At 61.8% G+C, this 25,030-nt stretch overlaps 3 protein-coding genes and 1 non-coding gene across 4 annotated transcripts in view; 3 read left to right on the top strand and 1 right to left on the bottom strand.

Annotated features, from left to right (window-relative positions):
- Positions 1 to 401: 401 nt before the first annotated feature.
- ILF2 (interleukin enhancer binding factor 2) lies at positions 402 to 7,469 on the bottom strand. Its single transcript, XM_077192060.1, has 14 exons — positions 7,373 to 7,469; positions 6,813 to 6,854; positions 6,658 to 6,700; positions 5,760 to 5,864; positions 5,496 to 5,573; positions 4,489 to 4,591; positions 4,332 to 4,397; positions 3,350 to 3,466; positions 3,186 to 3,264; positions 2,319 to 2,406; positions 2,155 to 2,216; positions 918 to 1,032; positions 748 to 838; positions 402 to 662 (listed from the first exon to the last, which is right to left on the bottom strand). The coding sequence occupies exons 1-14, from the start codon at positions 7,375 to 7,377 to the stop codon at positions 502 to 504; spliced, it is 1,155 nt and encodes a 384-aa protein (XP_077048175.1). The 5' UTR covers positions 7,378 to 7,469; the 3' UTR covers positions 402 to 501.
- A 168-nt stretch (positions 7,470 to 7,637) lies between these two features.
- Positions 7,638 to 7,709, top strand: TRNAM-CAU (transfer RNA methionine (anticodon CAU)). Its single transcript has one exon. It is a non-coding gene; the product is annotated as a tRNA-Met (tRNA).
- A 748-nt stretch (positions 7,710 to 8,457) lies between these two features.
- Positions 8,458 to 23,766, top strand: NPR1 (natriuretic peptide receptor 1). Its single transcript, XM_054651088.2, has 21 exons — positions 8,458 to 9,186; positions 12,786 to 12,985; positions 13,596 to 13,709; positions 14,146 to 14,281; positions 15,210 to 15,301; positions 15,390 to 15,525; positions 15,604 to 15,688; positions 15,768 to 15,888; positions 16,419 to 16,493; positions 16,604 to 16,681; positions 16,766 to 16,870; positions 17,116 to 17,187; positions 17,658 to 17,820; positions 17,905 to 18,060; positions 18,893 to 19,061; positions 19,608 to 19,754; positions 19,835 to 20,027; positions 21,384 to 21,558; positions 22,760 to 22,858; positions 22,950 to 23,041; positions 23,576 to 23,766. Exons 1-21 carry the CDS (start codon positions 8,478 to 8,480, stop codon positions 23,639 to 23,641), a joined length of 3,183 nt encoding a protein of 1,060 aa, XP_054507063.1. The 5' UTR covers positions 8,458 to 8,477; the 3' UTR covers positions 23,642 to 23,766.
- A 756-nt stretch (positions 23,767 to 24,522) lies between these two features.
- The window catches only part of INTS3 (integrator complex subunit 3), a 37,932-nt gene continuing 37,424 nt past the window's right edge, over positions 24,523 to 25,030 (top strand). Inside the window, exon 1 of the mRNA XM_077192024.1 lies at positions 24,523 to 24,867. Coding sequence (XP_077048139.1) covers positions 24,778 to 24,867 — 90 coding nt within the window. The 5' untranslated portion in view covers positions 24,523 to 24,777. The remainder of the gene's footprint in view (positions 24,868 to 25,030) is intronic.

Raw genomic sequence — 25,030 nt, 5'->3', positions numbered from 1 at the left:
GTGGGGTTTGGGCTGCTCCAGGTTGGATTTGGCCACCCCCAGGTGGGGTTTGGACTGCCCCAAGTGGGGTCTGAGCAGCTCCAGAATGGATTTGGACACCCCCAGGTGGAATTTGGGGGGCACAGGTGGGGTCTGGGCACCCCCAGGTGGAATTTGGGGGGCACAGGTGGGGTTTGGGCTGCTCCAGGTTGGATTTGGGAGGCTCAGGTGGGGTCTGGGCTGCCCCAAGTGGGATTTGGACACCCCCAGGTGGAATTTGGGAAGCCCAGGTGGGGTTTGGGCTGCCCCAAGTGGGGTCTGGGAAGCCCCAGGTGGTTCCTTCAAGTTCTGGATCCTTCTCCTGCTGCTCCACGTGCCCCAGTCCCACCTGTCCCACACGGATGTGAACAAGCAGGACACGCTGGAAAGGGGGGACACTTTAATGTGCAACGTACAAAACAGGGACAGGGCACAGGGACCCCCGGGCTGGTGTCCCCTCACCTGCTGCAGGTGGCACAGGTGTCACTCCTGTGTCTCCATGCTCTCCTCTTCCTCCCCCGCCGCCGGCTCCTCCTGGTTCTCCTCCTCTTCCTCCCCTTCCTTCTTCTCCGGGGGTTTCTCGTACGCTTTTTCCGACGGCGTCACGATCACCCCGTCCCACGTGGACATCTCAGAGGCCAGGTCTGCCCCAGGAGGTGACACTGGGGACCTTCTCAAGGTGACACCGGCCCCATCCCCACCCTGACAACCCCCCCAAACCCCACTCACAGCTGGCGTCCCCCTCCTGCCCCAGGATTTTCCGGTATCCTCCGTGGGACAGGATGCGCACGAGGGTCTGGGCGGTGTAGCACACCATGTCCTGCCGACGGGGAGGGCTCAGTGTGGGGACAGGGGACCCCCAAAAGAGCCCCCCTGTCCTTCTGGGGACCCCTGCTCACCTGCTGCTCCAGCGTCATCACCGTGTGCACGCGGAAGTTGCCGCTCTCGCACGGATCCGTGATGCCCACGGAGCCGGGCAGGAAGAGCCCGGCCGCCAGGATCTGGAGGCAGCGCCTGCAGTGGGGAAAATCTGGGTTAAAAATGGACCCTTTCAGCAAAAAAAAAAAAAAAAAACAGCACCAGGAAATCCCTGCTGGAGGAGCTGGATTTATCTCCCGGTCAAGCCGTGAGATTCCAATGGTTTTGTCAGGAAAATAAATGGAACCTCAAAGGGAAAACAGCACCAGCAAATCCCAGCTGGAGGAGCTGGATTTATCTCCCAGTCAGCCTGTGAGATTCCAGTGGTTTTGTCAGGAAAATAAATGGAACCTCAAAGGGAAAACAGCACCAGCAAATCCCAGCTGGAGGAGCTGGATTTATCTCCCGGTCAAGCCATGAGATTCCAGTGGTTTTGTCAGAAAATTGGAACCAGAAAGGGAAAACACCAGAGCTGGATTTGTCTCCCGGTCAGCTCGTGAGACTCCAGTGGTTTTATCAGGAAAATAAATGGAACCTCAAAGGGAAAACCCCACCAGGAAATCCCAGCTCCCAGTCAGCCAGTGAGATTCCAGTGGTTTTATCAGGAAAATGGAACCAAAAAGGGAAAACCCCACCAGGAAATCCCAGTTGGAGGAGTTGGGTTTATCTCCCAGTCAGCCCTTGAAATTCCGATGGTTTTATGAGGAAAATGCCACCAGGAAATCCCAGCTGGAGGAGCTGGATTTATCTCCCAGTCAGCCTGTGAGATTCCAGTGGTTTTGTCAGGAAAATAAATGGAACCTCAAAGGGAAAACCCCACCAGGAAATCCCAGCTGGATTTATCTCCCAGTCACCCCGTGAGATTCCAGCGGTTTTTCCAGGAAAATGGAACCTCAAATGGAAAACCCCACCAGGAAATCCCAGCTGGAGGAGCTGGATTTATCTCCCGGTCAGCCCATGAAATTCCAGAGGTTTTGTCGGGAAAATGGAACCACAAAGAGGGAAAACCCCACCAGGAAATCCCAGTTGGATTTATCTCCCAGTCAGCCCATGAAATTCCAGAGGTTTTGTGAGGAAAATGGAACCATAAAGGGAAAACCCCACCAGGAAATCCCAGCTGGATTTATCTCCCAGTCACCCCATGAGATTCCAATAGTTTTATCAGGAAAAATGGTTTTATCCCACAAGGGGAATTTCTGGAAAGGAAACACCGCAGACCTGTAGGCGATGTTGAGGGCCAGGGGCTGCCGGGTGGGATTGTTCATCACGGCGTAGTGGCCCTGCAGAGGAGAGGAGCAGCAATTAGGAGAATCCCAGCCTGGGACACCAATCCCAGCTCCCCAGGATCAGGATCAGGATCATGACCACGTCGGTGACCCCACCAGCAGGTCCAGGATCCAGGGCGTGAGCGGCTCGAAGCCGGGGAAGCGAATCCTCAAATCCTTGAGCAGCCGGATCAGAACCTTCACCCTGGAGCAGAGGCAGGAGGAGGCTCAGGCCCACAGCAGGCCCGTGCTCTGTGTTCTTGGGAATGGGGATCTGGGTCCAGAACCAGGATCAGAATCTAGAACCAGGATTTGGATCCAGAAGGAGGATCTGGATCCAGAACTAAGATCTGGACCCAGAAGGAGTCCTCTGAATGAGGATTCAGACCCAGAATGAGGATCTGGACCCAGAAGGAAGATTCAGACCCAGATTAAGGATCTAGACCCAGACTGAGGATCTGGACCCAGACTGAGGATTCAGCCTCACATTGATGATCCAGCCCCACATTGATGATTCAGCCCCACATTGAGGATCCAGCCCCACACTGGGGACCTGTCCCCAGCCCCACACTGAGGATCCAGCCCCACACTGGGGACCTGTCCCCAGCCCCACATTGAGGATCCAGCCCCACGCTGAGGATCCAGCCCCACGCTGAGGATCCAGCCCCACGCTGAGGATCCAGCCCCACATTGATGATTCAGCCCCACATTGAGGATCCAGCCCCACACTGAGGGCCTGTCCCCAGCCCCACATTGAGGATCCAGCCCCACACTGAGGATCCAGCCCCACATTGAGGATCCAGCCCCACACTGAGGATCCAGCCCCACACTGAGGGCCTGTCCCCAGCCCCACACCGAGGATCCAGCCCCACACCGAGGATCCAGCCCCACACTGGGGACCTGTCCCCAGCCCCACACTGGGGATCCAGCCCCACACCAAGGATCCAGCCCCACACTGAGGCCTGTCCCCAGCCCCACACTCACGTGGACTGCGAGGCGTTCTCCTCGAACCACCGCGCGTGCCGGATGGCGGCCAGGGCACTCTGCAGCACCTTGATGTCCACTGCAAGGAGCAGAAATTCCCAGTTTCCCCAGCCACCCCAGGGCACCGTGGGCGCTCCGGGCAGGCGGCGGGGCTGGGCACTCACGGTGCAGCTCCGGGTCCAGCTTGCGCAGGTTGGGCGGCACCGTGGTGATCAGGATCTTCACCGTGGCGTCGGCTGAGCTGATCTCAAAGCCGGTCTCGTTGGTCAGCATGGTCAGGACTGTGGGGAAAGAGCAGGAATTGTGGCTGGAGGGACCAGGAATGGCCATGGATCACAGCCAGGCTGTGGCTGTGTCACTGCAGGACGTGGAACAGCACAAGCGCGCGCGCCGCCGCTCTGAAGGGGAAGGAAAAAGGGAAATTTAATTTCTGGCTCCAGAAAATAAACTCTTACGCCAAAATTTACAATCCCAAAATTTACCTGTCACAATCCCAAAATTTACCTCTTACAATCTCAAATTTTACCTCTTTCAATCCCAAAATTTACCTCTTTCAATCCCAAATTTTACCTGTTAAAATCCCAAATTTTACCTGTCACAATCCCAAAATTTATCTCTTACAATCCCAAATTTTACCTGTCACAATCCCAAATGTTACCTGTTAAAATCCCAAAATTTACCTCTTACAATACCAAAATTTAGCTGTGACAATCCCAAATTTTACCTGTTACAATCCCAAATTTATCTGTTACAATCCCAAAATTTACCTGTTACAATACCAAAATTTACCTGTGACAATCCCAAATTTTACCTCATACAATCCCAAATTTTACCTCTTATAATCCCAAAATTTACCTGTGACAATCCCAACATTTACCTGTTACAATCCCAAAATATTTCCAGTTTTCCAAGAGTGACAGTGCATTGGAGGGGTGACAGTGCCACCTCTCCAATCCCACTGCACCAACCAAGAGCCCATCAAATTTCTCCTCCTCCATAAAAGAATGCAAAACAATGAGTTATTTACAGGAAGCGTGCGAGAAAGTTTGCTAAAATAATGTAAACGTCAGAAGGCTTAGAAAATCTTAAAAAATGTTTAAAAAATCTTTTAAAAAATCTTTAAAAACCAGGGTGACACGGCCTCACCTTCGCTGGGGTCCTGCGCTCTCAGGCTCTCCACCACCTTGTTCCCCAAGGCTGCCACAGCTTCCACTGGGAAAAAGGAGAGGAAAAGGAGGAGGAGAAGGGTTGGAGGAAGGCCTGGCACCGAAGGTTTGTGTGATCCCACCCAGGTGGCACTCACAGGTGGGCAGGATCTTCAGGATCACCACCAGGTCTGCCACGTTGTGCCCCGTCGTCATCGTGCCCTTCTTGTAGGAGCCCACCTGGCGAACCTCCTCGATTTGCTGGTGGAAAAACCCAAAATCCCAAAAATTCAACCCATTTCCTGCATTTGAGGGCTCAGCACTGAGCCTTCACCCACCCTGTAGGAGCCCACTTGGCAAACCACCAGAAAAACCCAAAATCCCAGGAATTCAACCCAAAAGCCACATTTGGGGCTCAGCACTGAGCCTTAACCCACTCTGGGTTCTTGGAGGAGCCCACCTGGTGAACCTCCTCGATTTGCTGGTGGAAAAACCCAAAACCCAAGGAATTCAACCCATATTCTGTGTTTAAGGGCTCAGCATTGAGCCTTCACCCATCCTGTAGGAGCCCACCTGGCAAACCACCAGAAAAACCCAAAATCCCAGGAATTCAACCCATATCCTGCATCTGGGGGCTCAGCATTGAGCCTGAGTCCACCTGGGGAACCTCCACAATTTTGCTGGTGGAAAAACAGCCCAAAATCCCAGGAATTCAACCCAAAAGCCACATTTGGGGCTCAGCATTGAGCCTTAACCCACTCTGGGTTCTTGGAGGAGCCCACCTGGCGAACCTCCTCGATTTGCTGGTGGAAAAACCCAAAATCCCAGGAATTCAACCCATATTCTGTGTTTAAGGGCTCAGCATTGAGCCTTAACCCACCCTGTAGGAGCTCACCTGGTGAACCACCAGAAAACCCCAAAATCCCAGGAATTCAACCCATATTCTGTGTTTAGGGGCTCAGCACCGAGTCTTAACCCACCCTGGCTTCTTGTAGGAGCCCATTTGGCAAACCTCAATTTGCTGGTGGAAAACCAACCCAAAATCCCAGGAATTCAACCCACAATCCACATTTGGGGATTCAGCATGGAGCCTTAACCCACCCTGGGCCAGGAGCATTTTCCAGTCCCACCACCCTGGAGCTGTTTTCCCCATCTCTGCACTCACCACCTCAAACGTTCCTGGTGCCACAATTAAATTGTCGATGACGTTGTTGATCTTGGTCACCAGGGACAGGATGGAAGCCTGGAAAGGAAAATTATCCAGGAATAACCCCCATTTACAGAGCAAAAAAAAATCCAGATCATTCCCCACAAATCTCCCCCCAAAAAAGTTCAAGAGAACTAATTCATTTTCAGGCTATTCCTGAAGAAGTTTGGATTTCCCCCAGCCCCAAATCTTGAGGATTTGGGGGAGTTTTGGGCAGGGCACCTGCTCGGCAGCGGTGGGGGCCAGGTCCTGGTTCCTCTTGAGCAGCGCCTCGCTGAAGGCTGTCTCATCTGCAGCGGGCTTGACACGGGGAAAAGCCATCTCACACTGCAACAGGACACAATTCCCACCTGGAATCCACCCTGCCAGCCCCAGGAGCTGCTCTCAGAGGGGTCTGTTACGTTTAATAAAGAATTTATTAGGTTTATTAAAGGATTTATTCAATTAACTCGTTAAATCCCCGTTGGCTGCAGGCCTTGGGGTGATCTGTGCAGAGGGCAGAAACTCAGGGAATAACTGTACTTGTTAAAATCCCAAAATTTACCTGTCACAACCCCAAAATTTACCTCTTACAATCCCAAAATTTACCTGTCACAACCCCAAATTTTACCTCTTACAATCCCAAAATTTACCTGTCACAACCCCAAAATTTACCTCTGACAATCCCAAATTTTACCTGTTACAATCCCAAATTTTACCTCTTACCAACCCAAACTTACCTGTTACAATCCCAAACTTTGCCTGTCACAATCCCAAAATTTACCAGTTAAAATCCCCAATCCTGGAGTGATTTCTGTCATTCTTCCTCCCATTTTCCCATTTCCAACAATATAAAAACCCCCTAAATGTGGGGTTGTTTTTTTAACCAAACCACAGCATTTTTAGGGAATTTATTCAGTTCAACCCAAACCCCACAAATCCGGGCTTGGGGGGATTGTTAACTGTGGAAAAATCCCGGAAAAATCCCAGAAAATCCTGGAAAATTCCGAGGAAAATTCCCGGAAAAATCCCAGAAAATTCCTGGTAAATCCCGGAAAAATCCTGGAAAAATCACAGAAAATTCCCGGTAAATCCCGGAAAATTCCTGGAAAAATCCCGGTAAATCCCGGGGGTTACTCACGACATAGAAGTCGAAGGGGATGTGGGGCACAAAGGGCCGGAACCTACAGGGCACAAAAAAACCCCAAAATCACTCCCGGAGCCCCGGGACCCCCCTCCCGCCCCTCTGGGACCGGCTCGGTCCTCCCGCGGCACCGGAGCCGTCCCGGGACTCGCCTGGAACCGAAGCGGCCGCCGCGGCCGCGGCCTCGATCGCCCCTGCGGGGAGAGAACGGGAGCGGCGCTGACCGGGGGGATCCGAGCACCGGGACCGCTTCACCTGTCCCGGTCCTTTGCCGGTGCTCCCCGGTCCTCCCCGGTCCCTTTAAGGGTCCCTCCACCCCCGGTTTCGGTGCTGGTCTCCCCATCCCCGGTTCCCCTTGGTCCTGCCCCTCCCGGTGCTCCCTCCCCGGTCCCTCCCCGGTGCTCCGTGGTGCCTCCCCGGTGCTCCGCGCCCGCCTCCCCCGGTCCCTTCCCGGTGCTCCCCGGTCTTTCCCCGGTCCCCCCACCCACGGTCTCGGTGCTCGTGTTCCCCATCCCCGGTTCCCCTTGGTTCGCCCCGTTCCCCACCCCGCTCCCGGTCTCTCCCGGTCCCGCGCCCCCCCCCAGTCCCGGTCGCTCCCGGTGCCCGTTCCCCCCCGGTCCCCGTGATCCCCACAGTCCCGCTTCTCCCTCCACTTCCCTCCTTTCCTCCCCTATCCCGGTATCCCCTAATCCCGGTATCCCCCGGTTCCCACCTCATGTCGCCGTCGCCGCCGTTCCCGACAATGAAACGCCGCTCGCAGACCCCGCAGCAACCCGCCCGCTCATTGGCCGCCGCTCTCCCTCATCCCGCCCCTGGCGGGCGCTTCTCCAGCAACCATTGGTGAAGCGGCGCGTCAATCAGAGTGGGAGGGGGCCAATGGCGGCGCGCGCCGGGCGGCCGCTGGAGGGGGCGCGGAGCCCATGAATGGAGCGCGTGCGCCACGAGGATAAAGCTCCCGGCAGACATTGGTGCTCAGCAGCAGAGTGGCGCAGCGGGAGCGTGCTGGGCCCATAACCCAGAGGTCGATGGATCGAAACCATCCTCTGCTAGCTTAACTTTTTCCTTCCACGTGACGTTAGTTTTGCTCCTTAAAATTTTTTATTTGCTACGTTGGGTTCTTAACGCTTTCCCGATGCTTGCCCAGGCTTGTCTCGCCTGCTGGCGAGCCGGCAGCAGCGTGGGGTTATCGGTGTCACGGGTGGGGCGACACCCGTGCACCCGTGACACCGATAACCCGGACGCGGCCGGACCATTGCGCGCATCCCCGCAATCAAGCGTGTCCCCCTGTGTATGTCCCCAACCTCTGCCCGTGTCCCCCGAGCGCTGCCAGTGCCACTCAACCCCCGAGTGTCACCTCCAGAGTCACCCCCCTACTGCCGTGGGGCTGCCGTGACCCCTCCGCGGGGCAGAACCTCCCACGGAGCTGCGGGGCCAGAGGTGTCCGAGCCCCCCCGGGCCCCCCAGGGCCGCGCGAAGCCTCCGGAGCTGCGTGGGGACAGCGCGGGCTCCGTGGGTCGCGATGTCCCCGCACCCTAAGGAGTTTCTCGGGTTTCAGCGCCCCACGCGTGACCTGGGCGCTGACGACCGGTGAGACCGGAGGGGGACAGATCCCGACACATCCCACGGGTGGGACCGTCCCCACCCCCCATCGGGCGGCCCCATCCGCCGCCCATCCCGGCTGGAATGCCGCGGGGCGGGGGGGGAACGGGCAGGAAGGAGTTAATGATAACGGCCCTTTGTGTCACCAGTGGGGGGGGCGAGCCAGGGCTCAGCCCCGCCGCGGGGGGGTCGCGGACGCCACTCTCGGTCCGTGGGCGATGCTGGCGGTGCTGGCCCCGCTGCTGGCCCCGCTGCTGGCCCCGCTCCCGGTGGCGGCGGCGGCGGCGGCGGCGGCGGCCCCGGTGGTCCCGCTGACCCTGGCCGTGGTTCTGCCCCGCCGCAACCTCACCTACCCGTGGGCTTGGCCGCGCGTGGGTCCCGCCGTCAGCTTGGCCGCGGCCGCCGTGAATTCCCGGCGGGATCTCCTGCCCGGCTTCACCGTGCGCTGGGTGTTCGGCGACAGCGAGGATCGCCACGGGGTCTGCTCCGAAATGGCCGCGCCGCTCGTGGCCGTGGACCTGTGGCTCGCCCATCGCCCCGCGGCGTTCCTAGGGCCGGGCTGCGTCTATTCGGCCGCTCCGGTGGCTCGGTTCACCGGGCACTGGCAGCTGCCGCTGGTCACGGCGGGGGCCGAGGCTCACGGATTCGACGACAAGAGCGAGGAGTTCGGTTTGACCACCCGGGCCGGTCCCAGCCACCGCAAACTGGGCGAACTGGGAGTGCAGCTGCACCGGCGCTTCAACTGGACGCGGCGGGCGCTGCTGGTGTACTGGGACGAAGCGGCGGGAGACCGGCCCTATTATTTCGCCGCCGAGGGTCTGTACGTGCAGCTGCCCACCCTGCGCAACCTCACGGTCATGGACGTGGTGTTCCGAGACGGCGGCAACTTCTCCTTCATCATCCAGGAGATCAAGGCGAAGGGGCGCAGTGAGTGCGGGGAGAGGGGATGGGGCGGGCGGGGCGGGGGGAGCGGGGTAGGGCGGTGTGCGGCGCCACCGGGGTGTGTCCGGCCCCATAGAGGAGTTCAGAGCCCTATGGAGGAGTGATCGGCCCCATAGAGGAGTGCACAGCCCCATAGAGGAGTGCACAGCCCCATAGAGGAGTACGCAACCCTACAAGGGAGTGCCCAGCCCCATACGGGAGTGCCCAGCCCCACGCAGAAGGGCACAGCCCCATAGAGGAGTACAGAGCCCCATAGAGGAGTGCACGGCCCCATAGAGGAGTTCACAGCCCCATGGGGGAGTGTCTGGCCTCACTGGGGTGTGAACAGCCCCACACAGGACGGCACAGCCCCATAGAGGAGTGATCGGCCCCATATAGGAGTGCAGAGCCCCATACAGGAGCGCCCAGCCCTACATGGCTGTGCCCGGCCCCATAGAGGAGTGCCCAGCCCCATAGAGGAGTGCCCAGCCCTACTGGGGTGTACACGGCCCTACACAGGAGTGCCCGGCCCCATATGGGAGTGCCTGGCCCCATATGGGAGTGCCCGGCCCCACACAGGAGTACCCGGCCCCATATGTGAGTGCCCGGCCCCATATGGGAGTGCCCGGCCCCATACGTGAGTGCCCGGCCCCATATGGGAGTGCCTAGCCCCACACAGGAGTGCCCAGCCCCACTGGGGAGTACCCAGCCCCATATGGGAGGGCACAGCCCCACACAGGAGTACCCAGCCCCACACAGGAGTGCCCAACCCCACACAGGAGTACCCGGCCCCACACAGGAGTGCCCAGCCCCACACAGGAGTACCCAGCCCTATACAGGAGTGCCCAGCCCCACACAGGAGTGCCCAGCCCCACACAGGAGTACCCGGCCCCACACAGGAGTGCCCGGCCCCATATGGGATTACCCGGCCCCATACGGGAGTGCCCGGCCCCACAGCGGTGCCCGTGGCTGTGCCAGGCTTGGCACGCTGTGCCCGGGGTGTTCATGGCCATACATGGCTGTGCCCAACTTTACGGGGGTGCTCGCGGCCGTGCCTGGCTGTGCCCGGCTGTGCCCGGCCTCACGGGGGGTTCACGGGTGTTCACGGGCAGCTGACACAGCTGGGCACAGCTGTACAGGGGTGTCTGCAGCTGTGCCCAGCTGTGCCCAGCCTCATGGGGGGGTTCAGGGCTGTTTGTGGGCGCTCACGGGTGGCAGACACGGCTGTGCCCGGTCTCGCGTGGGGATCCCGGGGTTATTTACGGCTGTCCTGAGGTTTCCGTGGGCAGACGGGGCTGTGCAGGGCTCTGCACGGGGTTTGGTGGGTGTGCACGGCTGTTCATGGCTGTTCATGGCTGTGCGTGCCTGTACACGGCTGTTCATGGCTGTTCATGGCTGTGCACGGCTGTTCATGGCTGTGCGTGCCTGTACACGGCTGTTCATGGCTGTTCATGGCTGTTCATGCCTGTGCACGGCTGTTCATGGCTGTGCGTGCCTGTGCACGGCTGTTCATGGCTGCTCATGGCTGTTCATGCCTGTGCACGGCTGTTCATGCTTGTGCGCAGCTGCACACAGCTGAACATGGCTGTTCATGGCTGTACATGGCTGTTCATGCCTGTACATGGCTGTACATGGTTATTCATGGTTGTTTATGGTTGTTCACGCCTGTACACGGTTGTTCATGGCAGCACACGGTTGTTCATGCCTGTACATGGCTGTTCATGGTTATTCCTGGTTGTTTATGGCCGTTCATGCCTGTCCATGCCTGTTCGTGGTTGTTCATGGTTGTCCACAGTTGTTCATGCCTGTTCGTGGTTGTTCATGGTTGTTCATGGTTGCACACGGTTGTTCACAGCTGTTCATGGCTGCCCACGGTTGTTCATGCCTATCCGTGATTGTCCATAGTTTTTCATGGTTGTTCATGGCTGTTCATGGTTGTTGATGCCTGTACATGGTTTTTCATGCCTGTCCATGGTTGTTTATGGTTTTTCATGGCTGTACACAGTTGTTCATGGCTGTACATGGTTTTCCATGGTTGTTCATGCCTGTCCATGGTTGTTCGTGGCTGTCCATGGTTTTCCATGGTTTTCCATGGTTGTCCATGCCTGTCCATGCCTGTCCATGCCTGTCCATGGCAGTTCATGGCAGTTCATGGCAGTTCATGGCTGTCCATGGCAGTTCATGCCTATTCATGGTTGTTCGTGGCTGTCCATGGTTTTCCATGGTTGTCCATGCCTGTCCATGCCTGTCCATGCCTGTTCATGCCTGTTCATGCCTGTTCATGCCTGTTCATGGCAGTTCATGGCAGTTCATGGCAGTCCATGGCTATTCATGGCTATTCATGGCTATTCATGGCTATTCATGCCTGTTCATGCCTGTTCATGGCAGTTCATGGCAGTTCATGGCAGTTCATGGCAGTCCATGGCTATTCATGGCTATTCATGGCTATTCATGCCTGTTCATGGCAGTTCATGGCAGTTCATGGCAGTTCATGGCAGTTCATGGCAGTCCATGGCTATTCGTGGCTATTCATGGCTATTCATGGCTGTTCATGGCTGTTCATGGTTGTCCACACCTGTCCACAGCCCCCCCCACCCCCGTTTCCGCATCTCCCACCCCCCCCACGCTGCCCCTGCCCCACCCTGACCCTGGCACCCCCTGGACCCCTCCCCACCCACCCCGTGTCCCCCCCAGTCTCCGGGCGTTGTCACCAGCCCCGGGATCACCGGGAGGCACCGGGAGGCACCGGGAGCCCCGGGAGGCACCGGGAGCCCCGGGATCCCGGGGTTGCTCGGTGGGGGCTCAGCCTCGGGGGTGAATTTCGGGTCCCCGGGGGTGGGCACGGCCGGAGGGGCCCCCGGGGTCACGGAGTCGCCGGGAATCCATCAGGGCCGCGGGGAGGAGGAAACGGAGTCGGGAAAACAGGAAACCGGCACCGGGGCTGGCGCCCGGGGCAGCGCCGGGCAGGGCACGGGGGGGGCGGCACCGGGGTCGGGACCCCCGCCCCGGAGGCACCGCGGGCGCTCCCGCGGCACGCAACGGACGGGGGGACCCCGGGACTGGGCTGGGGTCTGCGGGGGGACCCCGGGATGTGGGGCTGGGGTCTGCGGGGGTCTCAGGGCTGTGTCACAGAACAACCAGGGACCCCCGGGATTGGGTTGGGGGTCTCGGGGGGTCCCTGCTCCAAGTGCCATGTCACACAGTGACCCGGGACCCCCGGGATTGGGGTGAGGGTCTCCAGGGGTCTCCCAGGGGTCTCGGGGCTGTGTGCCCCAATAACCCGGGACCCCCATGATGTGGGCGGGGGTCTCGGTGCTCTCTTTGGGCAGGGGTCTCGGGGCTGTGTCCCCCAATAACCCGGGACCCCCATGATGTGGGTGGGGGGTCTCGGTGCTCTCTTTGGGCGGGGGTCTCGGAGCTGTGTCCCCCAATAACCCGGGACCCCCATGATGTGGGTGGGGGGTCTCGGTGCTCTCTTTGGGCAGGGGTCTCGGGGCTGTGTCCCCCAATAACCCGCTACCCCCTGTGATTTGGGGGGGGGTCCCGGTGCTGTCTTTGGGCGGGGTCCCGGCGCTGTCCCCCTCAGTCCCCGTGTCCCCCCGCAGTCGTGTACCTGTGCTGCGCCCCGGACACGCTGCGGGCGCTGCTGCTGCAGGCGGAGCGCGCGGGGCTCACGGGCGGCGATTTCGCCTTTTTCTACATCGACACCTTCGGGGCGAGCCTGCAGGGCCGCGAATTCCCCGAGCCTCAGAGGCCCTGGAAACGCGGGGACAGCAACGACGCCCGCGCCCGCCGCGCGTTCCAGGTGAGCGGGGGGCACCGACAGGGGGGCACCGACACGGGCAGGGGGGCAGGGAAATGCCCAGGTGGGCACGGGGACACCCCCAGGTGGGCACGGGGACATGGGCAGGTGGGCAGGGGGATGCCGCCGGGGGGGCAGGGACATGCCCAGGTGGGCACGGGGACACACCCAGGTGGGCACGGGGACATGGGCAGGTGGGCAGGGGGATGCCGCCAGGGGGGCAGGGACATGCCCAGGTGGGCACAGATGGCTCCAGGTGGGCAGGGACACACACGGGGGGCACAGAGACACAGCAAGGTTGGCAGGGACACGGCCAGGTGGGCACAGGGACACACCCAGGTGAGCAGGAACATGGACAGGTGGGCAGGTCCTGTCCCCATCTCCATGTCCCCCTCCCATCCCCACACGCCCAGGTGGGCACAGACATGGCCAGGTGAGCAGGAAAACGGGCAGGTGGGCACAGAGACACACCCAGGTGGGCACAGATGGCACCAGGTGGGCACAGAGACACACCCAGGTGGGCACAGATGGCACCAGGTGGGCACGGGGACACGCCCAGGTGGGCACGGGGACACGCCCAGGTGTGCCCAGCCCCTGGGGCCGGTCCCCGCAGGCCGTGACCATCATCACCTACGCGGAGCCGCAGAACGCCGAGTACCGACCGTTCCTGCAGCGGCTGCACCGCGAGGCCAGAGAGAGATTCAACAGCTCCCTGCAGGACGGGCTGGTGAGGCAGGGGACACCGGGGACACTGAGGGGACAGCAGGGACAACGGGGGACACCAGGCGGGGACACCGGGCAGGGACACGGGGACACCGGGAGGACACATGGGGACACAGCACCAAGCTGGAGTTGCTGGGGCACACGCGGTTGGTCTGGGCATGGGGATTTTCAGCTGTGCCCGTCCCCCCGAGCTGTCACCGTGGCCCCAGATGAATTTCATGTCCCAGCATGAATTTCATGTCCCCAGAAGAATTCCGTGTTCAGATGAATTTAGTGTCCCCAGACGAATTAATTTCGTGTCCCCAGAAGAATTTCATTCCCCTAGAAGAATTTCACGTCCCCAGATGAATTTCGTGTCCCAACATGAATTAATCCCGTGTCCCCAGATGAATTAATTAATCCCGTGTCCCCAGATGAATTAATTAATTCCGTGTCCCCAGATGAATTTCATCGCCGCCGCCTTCCACGACGGGGTCCTGCTCTACGCCCAGGCGCTCAACGAGACCCTGGAGCGGGGCGGCTCCGTCAGCGACGCCTCGGCCATCACCCGCCAGATGTGGAACCGAACCTTCTACGGTGAGGCCCCACCCGACCCTGCCCGGACCCACCCGGCCCCGCCCGAACCTTCCCCGAACCCTCCCAGCCCCACCCGGCCCCGCCCGAACCTTCTCGACCCCTTCCGGACCTGCCCAGACCCTCCCCGATCCCTCCCGGACCCTTCCTTGCCCCTCCCTGGACCCTCCCAGGGTGAGATTTTGGGGCTCAGACCCCCCCAGCCCCATTCCCAGATGAGATTTTGGGGATCAAAGCCGCCCCAGCCCCATTCCCAGATGAGATTTTGGGGATCAAAGCCCCCCCAGCCCCACTCCCAGGTGAGATTTTGGGGCTCAGAGCCCCCCCAGCCCCATTCCCAGATGAGATTTTGGGGATCAAAGCCCCCCCAGCCCCATTCCCAGGTGAGATTTTGGGGCTCAGAGCCCCCCCAGCCCCACTCCCAGGTGAGATTTTGGGGCTCAGAGCCCCCCCAGCCCCACTCCCAGGTGAGATTTTGGGGATCAAAGCCGCCCCAGCCCCATTCCCAGGTGAGATTTTGGGGCTCAGAGCCCCCCCAGCCCCATTCCCAGGGTGAGATTTTGGGGCTCAGAGCCCCCCCAGCCCCATTCCCAGGGTGAGATTTTGGGGATCAAAGCCCCCCCAGCCCCACTCCCCGGTGAGATTTTGGGGATCAAAGCCGCCCCAGCCCCATTCCCAGGTGAGATTTTGGGGCTCAGAGCCCCCCCAGCCCCATTCCCAGGTGAGATTTTGGGGATCAAAGCCCCCCCAGCCCCATTCCCAGGGTGAGATTTTGGGGCTCAGAGCCCCCCTGAAGGCCCCCCCAGCCCCTCACCCTCCCAGCCCGGTGTCGCATCCCATTCCCCCCCCCCAGCTCCACTTCAGGTGAGATTTTGGGGACCGAACCCCCCCCCTTTGAGGGTCCCCCCAGCCCCTCACGCCCCCTCCCCAGGTGTCACCGGCTTCCTGAAGATCGACGAGCAGGGCGACCGTGAGAGCGACTACTCCCTGTGGGACATGGACCCCGAGCTGGGCGAATTCCAGGTGAGCCCCGGACCCGAGGGGGGTGTCCGGACCTGGGGAGGGGTCTGGGGGCTTCCCCCCACCCATTCCTCGCCCCCCCCCACCAAAGATCGTGGCCAACTACAACGGCACCACCAAGGAGATCCAGATGGTTCCGGGCAGGGATTTCCACTGGCCGGGGAACTCGGTGCCACCCGATGTCCCTCCCTGCGGCTTCGAGGGCACCGACCCGCGGTGCCGCAAAGGTGAGGGGGGCGTCAGAGCCTTGAGACCCCCGCCCGACCCCCAGATCGGGTCCTGACCGCCCCTTGCTGTCCTCACAGCCTCGCTGTCCACGCTGGAGGTGCTGTCGCTGGTGGTCAGCCTGATGCTCATGGCCATCACTGTCACCTCCTTCTTCATCTGCAGGTCTGGGGAGGGGTCTGGGGGGTCTGGGGGGATCTGGGGGGGTGTGGGGAGGGGTCTCATGGAGCCCCCCCGGATGCAGGAAGCTGCAGCTGGAGAAGGAGCTGGCGGCAGAGCTGTGGAGGGTGCGCTGGGAGGATCTGCAGATGAGCAGCCTGGAGAAACACCTGAGGAGCGCGGGCAGCAAACTGACCCTGTCCCTGGTGGGGAACGGGGGGAAACGGGGGGGAACGGGGCAGCAAACTGAGCCTGTCCCTGGTGGGGAACGGGGGGAACGGGAACCGGCGGGAACGGGGGGAACCGGGGCAGCAAACTGACCCTGTCCCTGGTGGGGAACGGGGGGAAACGGGGGAACCGGGGCAGCAAACTGAGCCTGTCCCTGGTGGGGAACGGGGGGAAACGGGGGGAGCGGGACTAGGGGGAGAACGGGGAGCAGGGACACCGGGACCGGGAGCAGCAGGGGAAACGGGGAGAGAGGGGGGATGAGGGGAGTGGGGGCACGGGGGGGGAGAACGGGAACCGGGAGCGGGGGGAGCGGGGGAAGAACAGGGACTGGGAGGAGCGGGGGCACCGGGGCGACCGGGACCAGAGGGACCGGGGATTTTGGGGATCGGGGTCACCCCACTGCCCCGGCACCGGGGATTTTGGGGACCGGGGCCCCCCCATCCCCTCCGGGGGTGTCTCTGGGAGCTCGGGGTTGGTTCCCGTTCTCACCCCCCCGCCCCCGGTACAGCGGGGCTCCAACTACGGCTCGCTGCTGACGGCCGAGGGGCAGCTCCAGGTGTACGCCAAGACCGCCTACTACAAGGTACGGGGAGGGGGGGGACACCGGGGGGACCCCTCCCCACCGTGTCCCCACCCCCGGTGTCACCGTGTCCCCACCCCCGGTGTCCCCACCGTGTCCCGGTGTCCCCGCAGGGTAACCTGGTGGCCGTGAAGCACGTGAACCGCAAACGCATCGAGCTGACCCGCAAGGTGCTGTTCGAGCTGAAACACGTACGTGAAAACCGGGGGTGGCACCGGGCACCGGGCGGGACGCACGGCGGGACCTCCCCGCCCACGCCCCGGTGTCCCCGGTAGATGCGGGATGTGCAGAACGAGCACCTGACGCGGTTCATCGGGGCCTGCACCGACCCGCCCAACATCTGCATCCTGACCGAGTACTGCCCGCGGGGCAGCCTGCAGGTACCGGCACCGGCACCGGGCCGGGAGGGCACCGGGAGCCTCTGGGGCTGCACCGGAACCGGCGCCAGGAGCCTCCCGGGCTGCACCGGGACTGGGAGGGACTGGGATGGGACCGGGAGCTGCCGGGGCAGCACCAGGACCGGGATGGGACCGGGACCCTCTGGGAGCCTCCTGGGACCCTCTTGGGGCTGCACCGGGAACGGGACCCCCGTCCCGGGCCCGACCCTCACCCCCCGTGTCCCCAGGACATCCTGGAGAACGAGAGCATCACCCTGGACTGGATGTTCCGCTACTCCCTCACCAACGACATCGTCAAGGTACCGGTGACGTTCCGGGGGCTTCCCATGCCATAGGAATCCCCCACGCCACAGGATCCCCTATTCCACAGGAACCTCCATCTCACAGGAATCCCCCATTCCACAGGAATCCCCCATCCCACAGCTCTCCCCCATCCCATAGGAACCCCCTATCCCAAAGGAATCCCCCATTTCACAGGGGTCCCCCATCCCATAGAAATCCTCCACCCCACAGCAATCCCCATCCCATGGGTATCCCCCCTCCCACAGAATCCCCCATTCCATAGGAATCCCCCATCCCACAGGGATCCCCCACCCCACAGGAATTCTCCATCCCATGGACATCCCCCACCCCACAGATCTCCCCCATCCCACAGAAATCCCATATCCCACATCTCTCCCCCACCCCATATCTCTCCCCCACCCCAAAGGGGTCCCCACCCCACACCTGGCTCCCCGGCCGTGCCTGACATCCCCGTGCCCCCTCCCAGGGGATGCAGTTCCTGCACAACGGGGTCATCGTGTCCCACGGCAACCTCAAGTCCTCCAACTGCGTGGTGGACTCGCGCTTCGTGCTCAAGATCACCGACTACGGCCTGGAGAGCTTCCGCGCGGCGCCCGACGGCGACGGCGACACCCACGCGCTCTTCGCCAGTGAGACCCCAAAGCGTCCCCCCCAACAAAAAGCGTCCCCAGAGCGTCCCCTGGGCTGACCTGACGGGGTCCCCGGTGCCGCAGAGAAGCTGTGGACGGCGCCGGAGCTGCTGCGCATGGAGGAGCCGCCGGCGCGGGGCACGCAGAAGGGCGACGTCTACAGCTTCGGCATCATCCTGCAGGAGATCGCGCTGCGCTGCGGCGTCTTCTACGTGGAGGGCATGGAGCTCAGCCCCAAAGGTCAGCGGGGACACGGGAGGGGGTGGCCAGAGAGGATGGCAGGGTCTGGGTGGTTGGAAGTGTTGATGGATCCTTGGGTGATCCATTGATCCATTCTTGGATGTGTTGATGGGTTCTTGGATGATCCATTCTTGGATGTTTTGATGGGTTCCTGGATGATCCACTCTTGGATGTTTTGATGGGTTCTTGGGTGATCCATTGATCCATTCTTGGATGTGTTGGAACCACTGATGGGTTCTTGGGTGATCTCTTGATCCGTTCTTGGATGTTTTGGTAGGTGGAACCTACCAAATGGTAGGTTGGAACCATTGGTGGGTTCTTGGATGATCCATTGATGGGTTGGAACCACTGATGGGTTTTTGGGTGATCCATTGATCCATTCTTGGATGTTTTGGTGGGAGGCTGGAACCGTTGATGGGCTCTTGGAGCTGGTGATGAGTTACTGGACTGGCCAATGGGCTTTTGGACCCATTAATGGATTTTTGGACCCATAGATGTGGTTTTGGACCCATGAATGGGTTCTTGGACCTGCTGCTGAGTTATTGGACTGGCCAATGGGCTTTTTGGACCCATTAATGGATTTTTGGACCCGTTGATGGGTTCTTGGACCCTCTGATGAGTTATTGAACTGGCCAATGGGTGTTTGGACCCATTGATGGGTTCTGGGACCTTCCGATGACTTCCTGGACTGGCCAATAGGAGTTTGGACCCTCAGATGGGTTCTTGGACCCACAGATGAGTTTTTGGACCCACGGATGGGTTCTTGGACCCCGGGCTGGGTTCCTGGACCCTCTGGTGAGCGCCGGTGGGTGACGGGTGCCCGTCCCCGCAGAGATCATCGAGCGGGTGAAGAGCGGCGAGCGGCCGAGCTTCCGGCCCTCGGCCAACGTCGGGTGCCACCTGGAGGAGCTGGGGCAGCTGATGCAGCACTGCTGGGCCGAGGACGTCCTGGAGCGCCCTGACTTCAACCAGATCAAGGTCCAGCTCCGCAAGTTCAACAGGTGCCACCATGGACCCCCACCCGCGGACCGGGGGGGACCCCCAGAGAGGGTCCCTGGGTGGGTGGTGACATCCAGAGAGAATTTTGAGGTGTGAGGTGACCCCTGAAAAGAGTACATGGGTGGGAGGTGACCCCCAAGGAAGGGTCCGTGGGTGGGAAGTGACCCCTGAGAAGGGTTTGTGGGCAGGAGGTGACCCCCAAAAAAGGTCCATGGGCAAGAGTTGACCCCCAAAAAGAGTCCCCAGGTGGGAGGTGACTCCCAAAAAGGGTCCCCATGTGGGAGGTGACCCTCAAAAAGAATCCATGGGTGGGAGGTGAGCTCCAAAAAGGGTCCGTGGGTGGGAGATGACCCCAAAAAGGGTCTGTGAGTAGGAGATGACCCCCAGAAGGAGTGCCCAGATGGGAGGTAACCTTCAAAAAGAGTCTGTGGGTGGGAGGTGACCCCCAAAAAGAGTCCATGAGCAGGAAATGACCTCCAAAAAGGGTCCCCAGGTGCGAGGTGAGCCCCAAAGAGGGTCCCCAGGTGTGAGGTGAGCCCGTCCCGCAGGGAGAGCAGCACCAACATCCTGGACAACCTGCTGTCCCGCATGGAGCAGTACGCCAACAACCTGGAGGAGCTGGTGGAGGAGCGCACCCAGGCCTACCTGGAGGAGAAGCGCAAGGCCGAGGCTCTGCTCTACCAGATCCTGCCCCAGTGAGCTCCAGAGGGTCCTGGGGGGCGCCTGGGGGGTGCCGGGGGTGGTGCCCGCCCTGACCCGGCCCCGCTGTCCCCAGCTCGGTGGCGGAGCAGCTCAAGAGGGGGGAGACGGTGCAGGCGGAGGCGTTCGACAGCGTCACCATCTACTTCAGCGACATCGTGGGCTTCACGGCGCTCTCGGCGCAGAGCACCCCCATGCAGGTGGTGACGCTGCTCAACGACCTCTACACCTGCTTCGACGCCATCATCGACAACTTCGACGTCTACAAGGTGAGGGGGACACCCTGGGGACACCTTGGGGACATCTTGGGGACATTTAGAGACAGGTAGGGACACGCTCAACACGCTCAACGTTGGACGTGCTCATCGACTTTGACACCATCGTCGACAACTTTGATGTCTACAAGATGGGTGGGACACCTTGGGGACACCTGGGGGGACATCTGGGGACACCTTGGGGACATTTAGGAACATTTGGGGACGTTTAGGGACAGGTAGGGACACACAGGGATGTGTTGGACGTGCTCAACGACTTTGCCGTCATCGACAACTTCGATGTCTACAAGGTGAGGGGGACACCTTGGGGACACCTTGGGGACATTTAGGGACAGGCAGGGACAGGATCAGGCAATTCCAAGATCACAAAATCCCAGAACCCAAGAGTTCCAGAGATCCAGTTTCCTGTAATTCCAATATTCCAGAATCCAAACATCCCAGAATCCCAATACCCCAAATCCCCAGAATTACAGAATCCAAGCATAACAGAATCCCCAAATCCCAGAATCCCAGGACCACTGCAGTAGGAAAAGGCCCCCAGCCCATGGAGCCCAACCCGTGCCCAGCCCCCGGTGCCACCTCCAGGTGTTCCCGGGACACCCCCGGGCTGGTCCCTCCCCTCTCCGGGGGCGTTCCCTGCGGAATTCCGGGGCCGTTCCCTGTGGAATTCCCGGTATTCGCGGCGCTTGTCCTGTTGTCCTGCGGGGCCCGTTCCCTGTGGAATTCCGGGGGCTGGTCCCTCCCGTTCCTCGTGGAATTCCCGGAATTCCTGTTGTTGTCCCGTGGGGCCGTTCCACGCGGAATTCCCGGGGCCGTTCCTTGTGGAATTCCCGGGATTCTCGGTGCTTGTCCCGTTGTCCCGTGTGGCCGTTCCCTCTGGAAGTCCCGGAGCCGGTCCCTCCCTTCCCGGGGGGGCCGTTCCCTGTGGAATTCCTGGGATTCCCGGTGCTTGTCCTGTTGTCCTTCGGGGCCGGGGCCGGGGCCGTTCCCTGCGGAATTCCTGGGGCCATTCCCTGCGAAATTCCCGGGTCTGGTCCCTCCCGTTCCCTGCGGAATTCCCGGGTCTGGTCCCTCCCGTTCCCTGCAGAATTCCCGGGTCTGGTCCCTCCCGTTCCCTGCAGAATTCCCGGGGCCGGTCCCTCCCGTTCCCTGCGCAATTCCCGGGTCTGGTCCCTCCCGTTCCCTGCGAAATTCCCGGGTCTGGTCCCTCCCGTTCCCTGCGCAATTCCCGGGTCTGGTCCCTCCCGTTCCCTGCGGAGTTCCCGGTGCTGTTCCCTCCCGTTCCCTGCGGAATTCCCGGGGTCGTTCCCCGCGGAATTCCCGGTATTCCCGGCGCTGTCCCGGGCGCAGGTGGAGACGATCGGGGACGCGTACATGGTGGTGTCGGGGCTGCCGGTGCGCAACGGGAAGCTGCACGCGCGGGAGGTGGCGCGGATGGCGCTGGCCCTGCTGGACGCCGTGCGCTCCTTCCGCATCCGCCACCGGCCCCGGGAGCGGCTGGAGCTGCGCATCGGCATCCACACCGGTGGGGAACAACGGGATTGGGAACAGGAATGGGAATGGGGAATGGGAAATGGGAACGGGAACGGGCATCGGCATCCACACCGGTGGGGATGGGAACAGGAACGGGGAAACCGGAATGGGGAATGGGAACGGGAATGGGAACGGGAATGGGAATGGGGAATGGGGAATGGGAAATAGGAACGGGCATCGGCATCCACACCGGTGGGGATGGGATTGGGAACGGGAATGGGAATGGGAATGGGAATGGGAATGGGGAATGGGAATGGGCATCGGCATCCACACCGGTGGGGATGGGATTGGGAATGGGGAAAACCGAAATGGGAGCGGGAATGGGAACGGGAATGGGAACGGGCATCGGCATCCACACTGGTGGGGATGGGACTGGGAACCGGGAAAACGGGAATGGGGAATGGGAATGGGAATGGGAATGGGGAATGGGAACGGGCATCAGCATCCACACCGGTGGGGATGGGACTGGGAACGGGGAAACCGGAATGGGGAATGGGAATGGGAATGGGAACGGGAAAGGGAACGGGCATCGGCATCCACACCGGTGGGGATGGGATTGGGAATGGGGAAAACCGAAATGGGAGCGGGAACGGGAACGGGAATGGGAATGGGAATGGGCATCGGCATCCACACCGGTGGGGATGGGATTGGGAACAGGGAAAACCGGAATGGGAGTGGGAACAGGAATGGGACTGGGAATGGGGAATGGGAAATGGGAATGGGAATGGGGAATGGGAAATGGGAACGGGCATCGGCATCCACACCGGTGGGGATGGGACTGGGAACGGGGAAAACAGGAATGGGAGCGGGAATGGGGATGGGAATGGGAAATGGGAATGGGAATGGGAACGGGAAATGGGAACGGGGATGGGAATGAGGATGGGAATGAGGATGGGAATCCACACCGGTGGGAATGAGAACGGGAACAGGGACGGGAAGAGAAATGTGGTCAGAGACCAGGACAGAGATGGATACGGAGACAGGGACAGGGACAAGGACAAGGGACAGGGACAAGGGACAGGGACAGGGACAAGGGACAGGGACAGGGGACAGGGACAAGGGAAAGGGACAGGGGACACAGCCAGAGGGGACGGGGCTGGGCACCCCCCAGGTTCCTGGGAGGGGGCAGGGGTGGCACGGGGGTGGCACAGGAGGACAGGGGCACCTCCGGGGTGACGCCCGTGTGTCCCCAGGCCCGGTGTGCGCGGGCGTGGTGGGGCTGAAGATGCCGCGGTACTGCCTGTTCGGGGACACCGTGAACACCGCGTCACGCATGGAGTCCAACGGGGAGGGTGAGCGGGGTGGGGACACCTGCGGACACCTGGGGACATCTTTGGGACACAGTGGGGACACCCCGGGGTGCTGATGGTGCCACCCCCCCAGCCCTGAAGATCCACATCTCGGGGGTCACCAAGGCCGTGCTGGAGGAGTTCGGGGGCTTCGAGCTGGAGCTGAGGGGGGACGTGGAGATGAAGGTGAGGCCCGAACCCCAAAACTACCCCAATACCGCCCTAAACTGCCCTGTGAGACCCCAAAAGTAGCCCAACCCCCCCCCAGACTGCCCTGAGCCCCCAAAAGTGCCCCAATACTCCCCTAAAAGTGCCCTGATGCCCCCCTGAACTGCCCCAGCCCCCCCGGACTGCCCTGAGACCCCAAACTGCCCTGAGACCCCCAAAACTGCCCTGACCCCCCTAAAACTGCCCCAGATACCCCCAGAACTGCCCTGACACCCCCAAACTGACCCAACCCCAAACCACCCCAAACCCCCCCCAAACTGCCCCAAACTCCCCCAGTGCCACCCCAATGGGGAATCCCCTGCACCCCAAACCCCGGGGTCCCCCCAAATCTCCCCCCTGCAGCCCAAACCCCCGGGGTACCCCAAATCCCCCCCAAACCCGGGTACCCCAAATCCCCCCCTCACCCCAAATCCCGGGATACCCCCAGACCCCCAATCCCCCCCAACCGCCGGGGTCCCCCCCAAACTCGGGGGTCCCCCCAAATCCCTCCAGGGCAAGGGCAAGCTCAGGACCTACTGGCTGCTGGGGGAGCGCGGGGGGAGCAGCACCCGCGGGTGACCCCAAAATCTGCACCGGGACCAGGAACGGGGGCTGGGGGCACCCCCGGACCCCGGCACCCCCCGAGGGGCACCGGGGGTGTCCCCCCAACACCGGGGGGTCCCGTTTGCAATAAAGCTGCTGTGGATGCACACGGGGGTCTCCATGAGGGGGGGTCCCGAGGGGCTGCGGGAATGGGGGGGGGTGGGGGTGAGGGTGGGGGGGCTCCCGGGGGTCCTGGGAGGGGTTGGGGGGTTCGGGATTGCCGGGGGTTTTGGGAGGTTTTGTGGGTCCTGGGGGATCCCAAGGGGTTCCCGAGGGGTTCCTGGGGGTCCCGGGTGGTTCATGGAAGTTTCTGTGGGTTCCCGGGGGTCCCGGGAGGTTTTCGGGGGTTCCTGAGGGGCTCCCGGTGGGTTCCTGGGGGTCCTGGGGGGTTGCCGGGGGGTTCCCCGGTGAGTTCGAAGTTGCCGGGAGGTTCCTTGGGGGTTCTGGGGGTTTCTGGAGGGTGCCGGGTGGGTTCGGGGTTCCCCGGTGAGTTCGGGGCTCCCGGGGAGTTCCTGAGGGGGTTCCCGGAGGTCTCAGTGGGTTCCTGGGGGGTTCCCGGTGAGTTGAGGGTTCTTGGAGGGTTCCTGACGGTTTCCCCGTGATTTCGGGGTTCCGGGAGGTCCTCGGAGGTTCCCGGGGGGTTCCCGGTGATTTTGGGGCTCCCGGGGGTTCCCGGGGCTTTCCCCGTACCCGCGGGTGGGCGGAGCCTCCTCATGCACCCGTCCCGCCCCCTCCTCCCCATTGGCCAAACCGCCGCTATGCCCCGCCCCTCAGCCCCCGCCCCTCGAGCTGTCACTCACAACCATCCCTCCCCTCCCATTGGCCGACGGAGGCGGGAAGGGCGGGACTTCCTCCCGCGCGGCGCTTCCGCTTCCGGCCGAGCTCCCCCGTCGCTCTCCGGTAACTTCCGGCCGCCGCCGCCTCACCGGGCCCGGCCCCAGCGGGACCGGCCCGGCCCGGGCTCCCCTCAGCAGCTCCGAGCCCCGCACGGCCGCACCGGAACCGCACCGGGACCGCACCGGGACCGCGCGGTGCCCCCGGGGCCGCTCCGCCCCCGTTCCCCTCACCGGGGACCGTCCGCGGCCGCCGCCTCCCGCCGCCCGTCCCGGGCCATGGAGCTCGCCAAGGGCAAGGCGGGGGCGGCGGCGGCCGGGAAGCTGCTGGTGAGCTCGCTGCTGGACTCCAAGGATGAGCTGGAGGAGGTCAGGGGACACCGGGGATACCGGGGGTAACGGGGATATACCGGGGATACCGGGGATATCCCGGGCGGTACCGGGGCTAACGGGGATATCCCGGGGGTAACGGGGATGCCGGGGGGACACCGGACCGGGCTGGGGGCGCGGGAACGGCTCCCGTGATCTGCGG

This window comes from Agelaius phoeniceus, chromosome 31 (assembly GCF_051311805.1).
Source record: "Agelaius phoeniceus isolate bAgePho1 chromosome 31, bAgePho1.hap1, whole genome shotgun sequence".
Classification (NCBI taxonomy): Eukaryota; Metazoa; Chordata; class Aves; order Passeriformes; family Icteridae; genus Agelaius; species Agelaius phoeniceus.
This window is presented reverse-complemented; position numbering and strand designations above follow the sequence as displayed.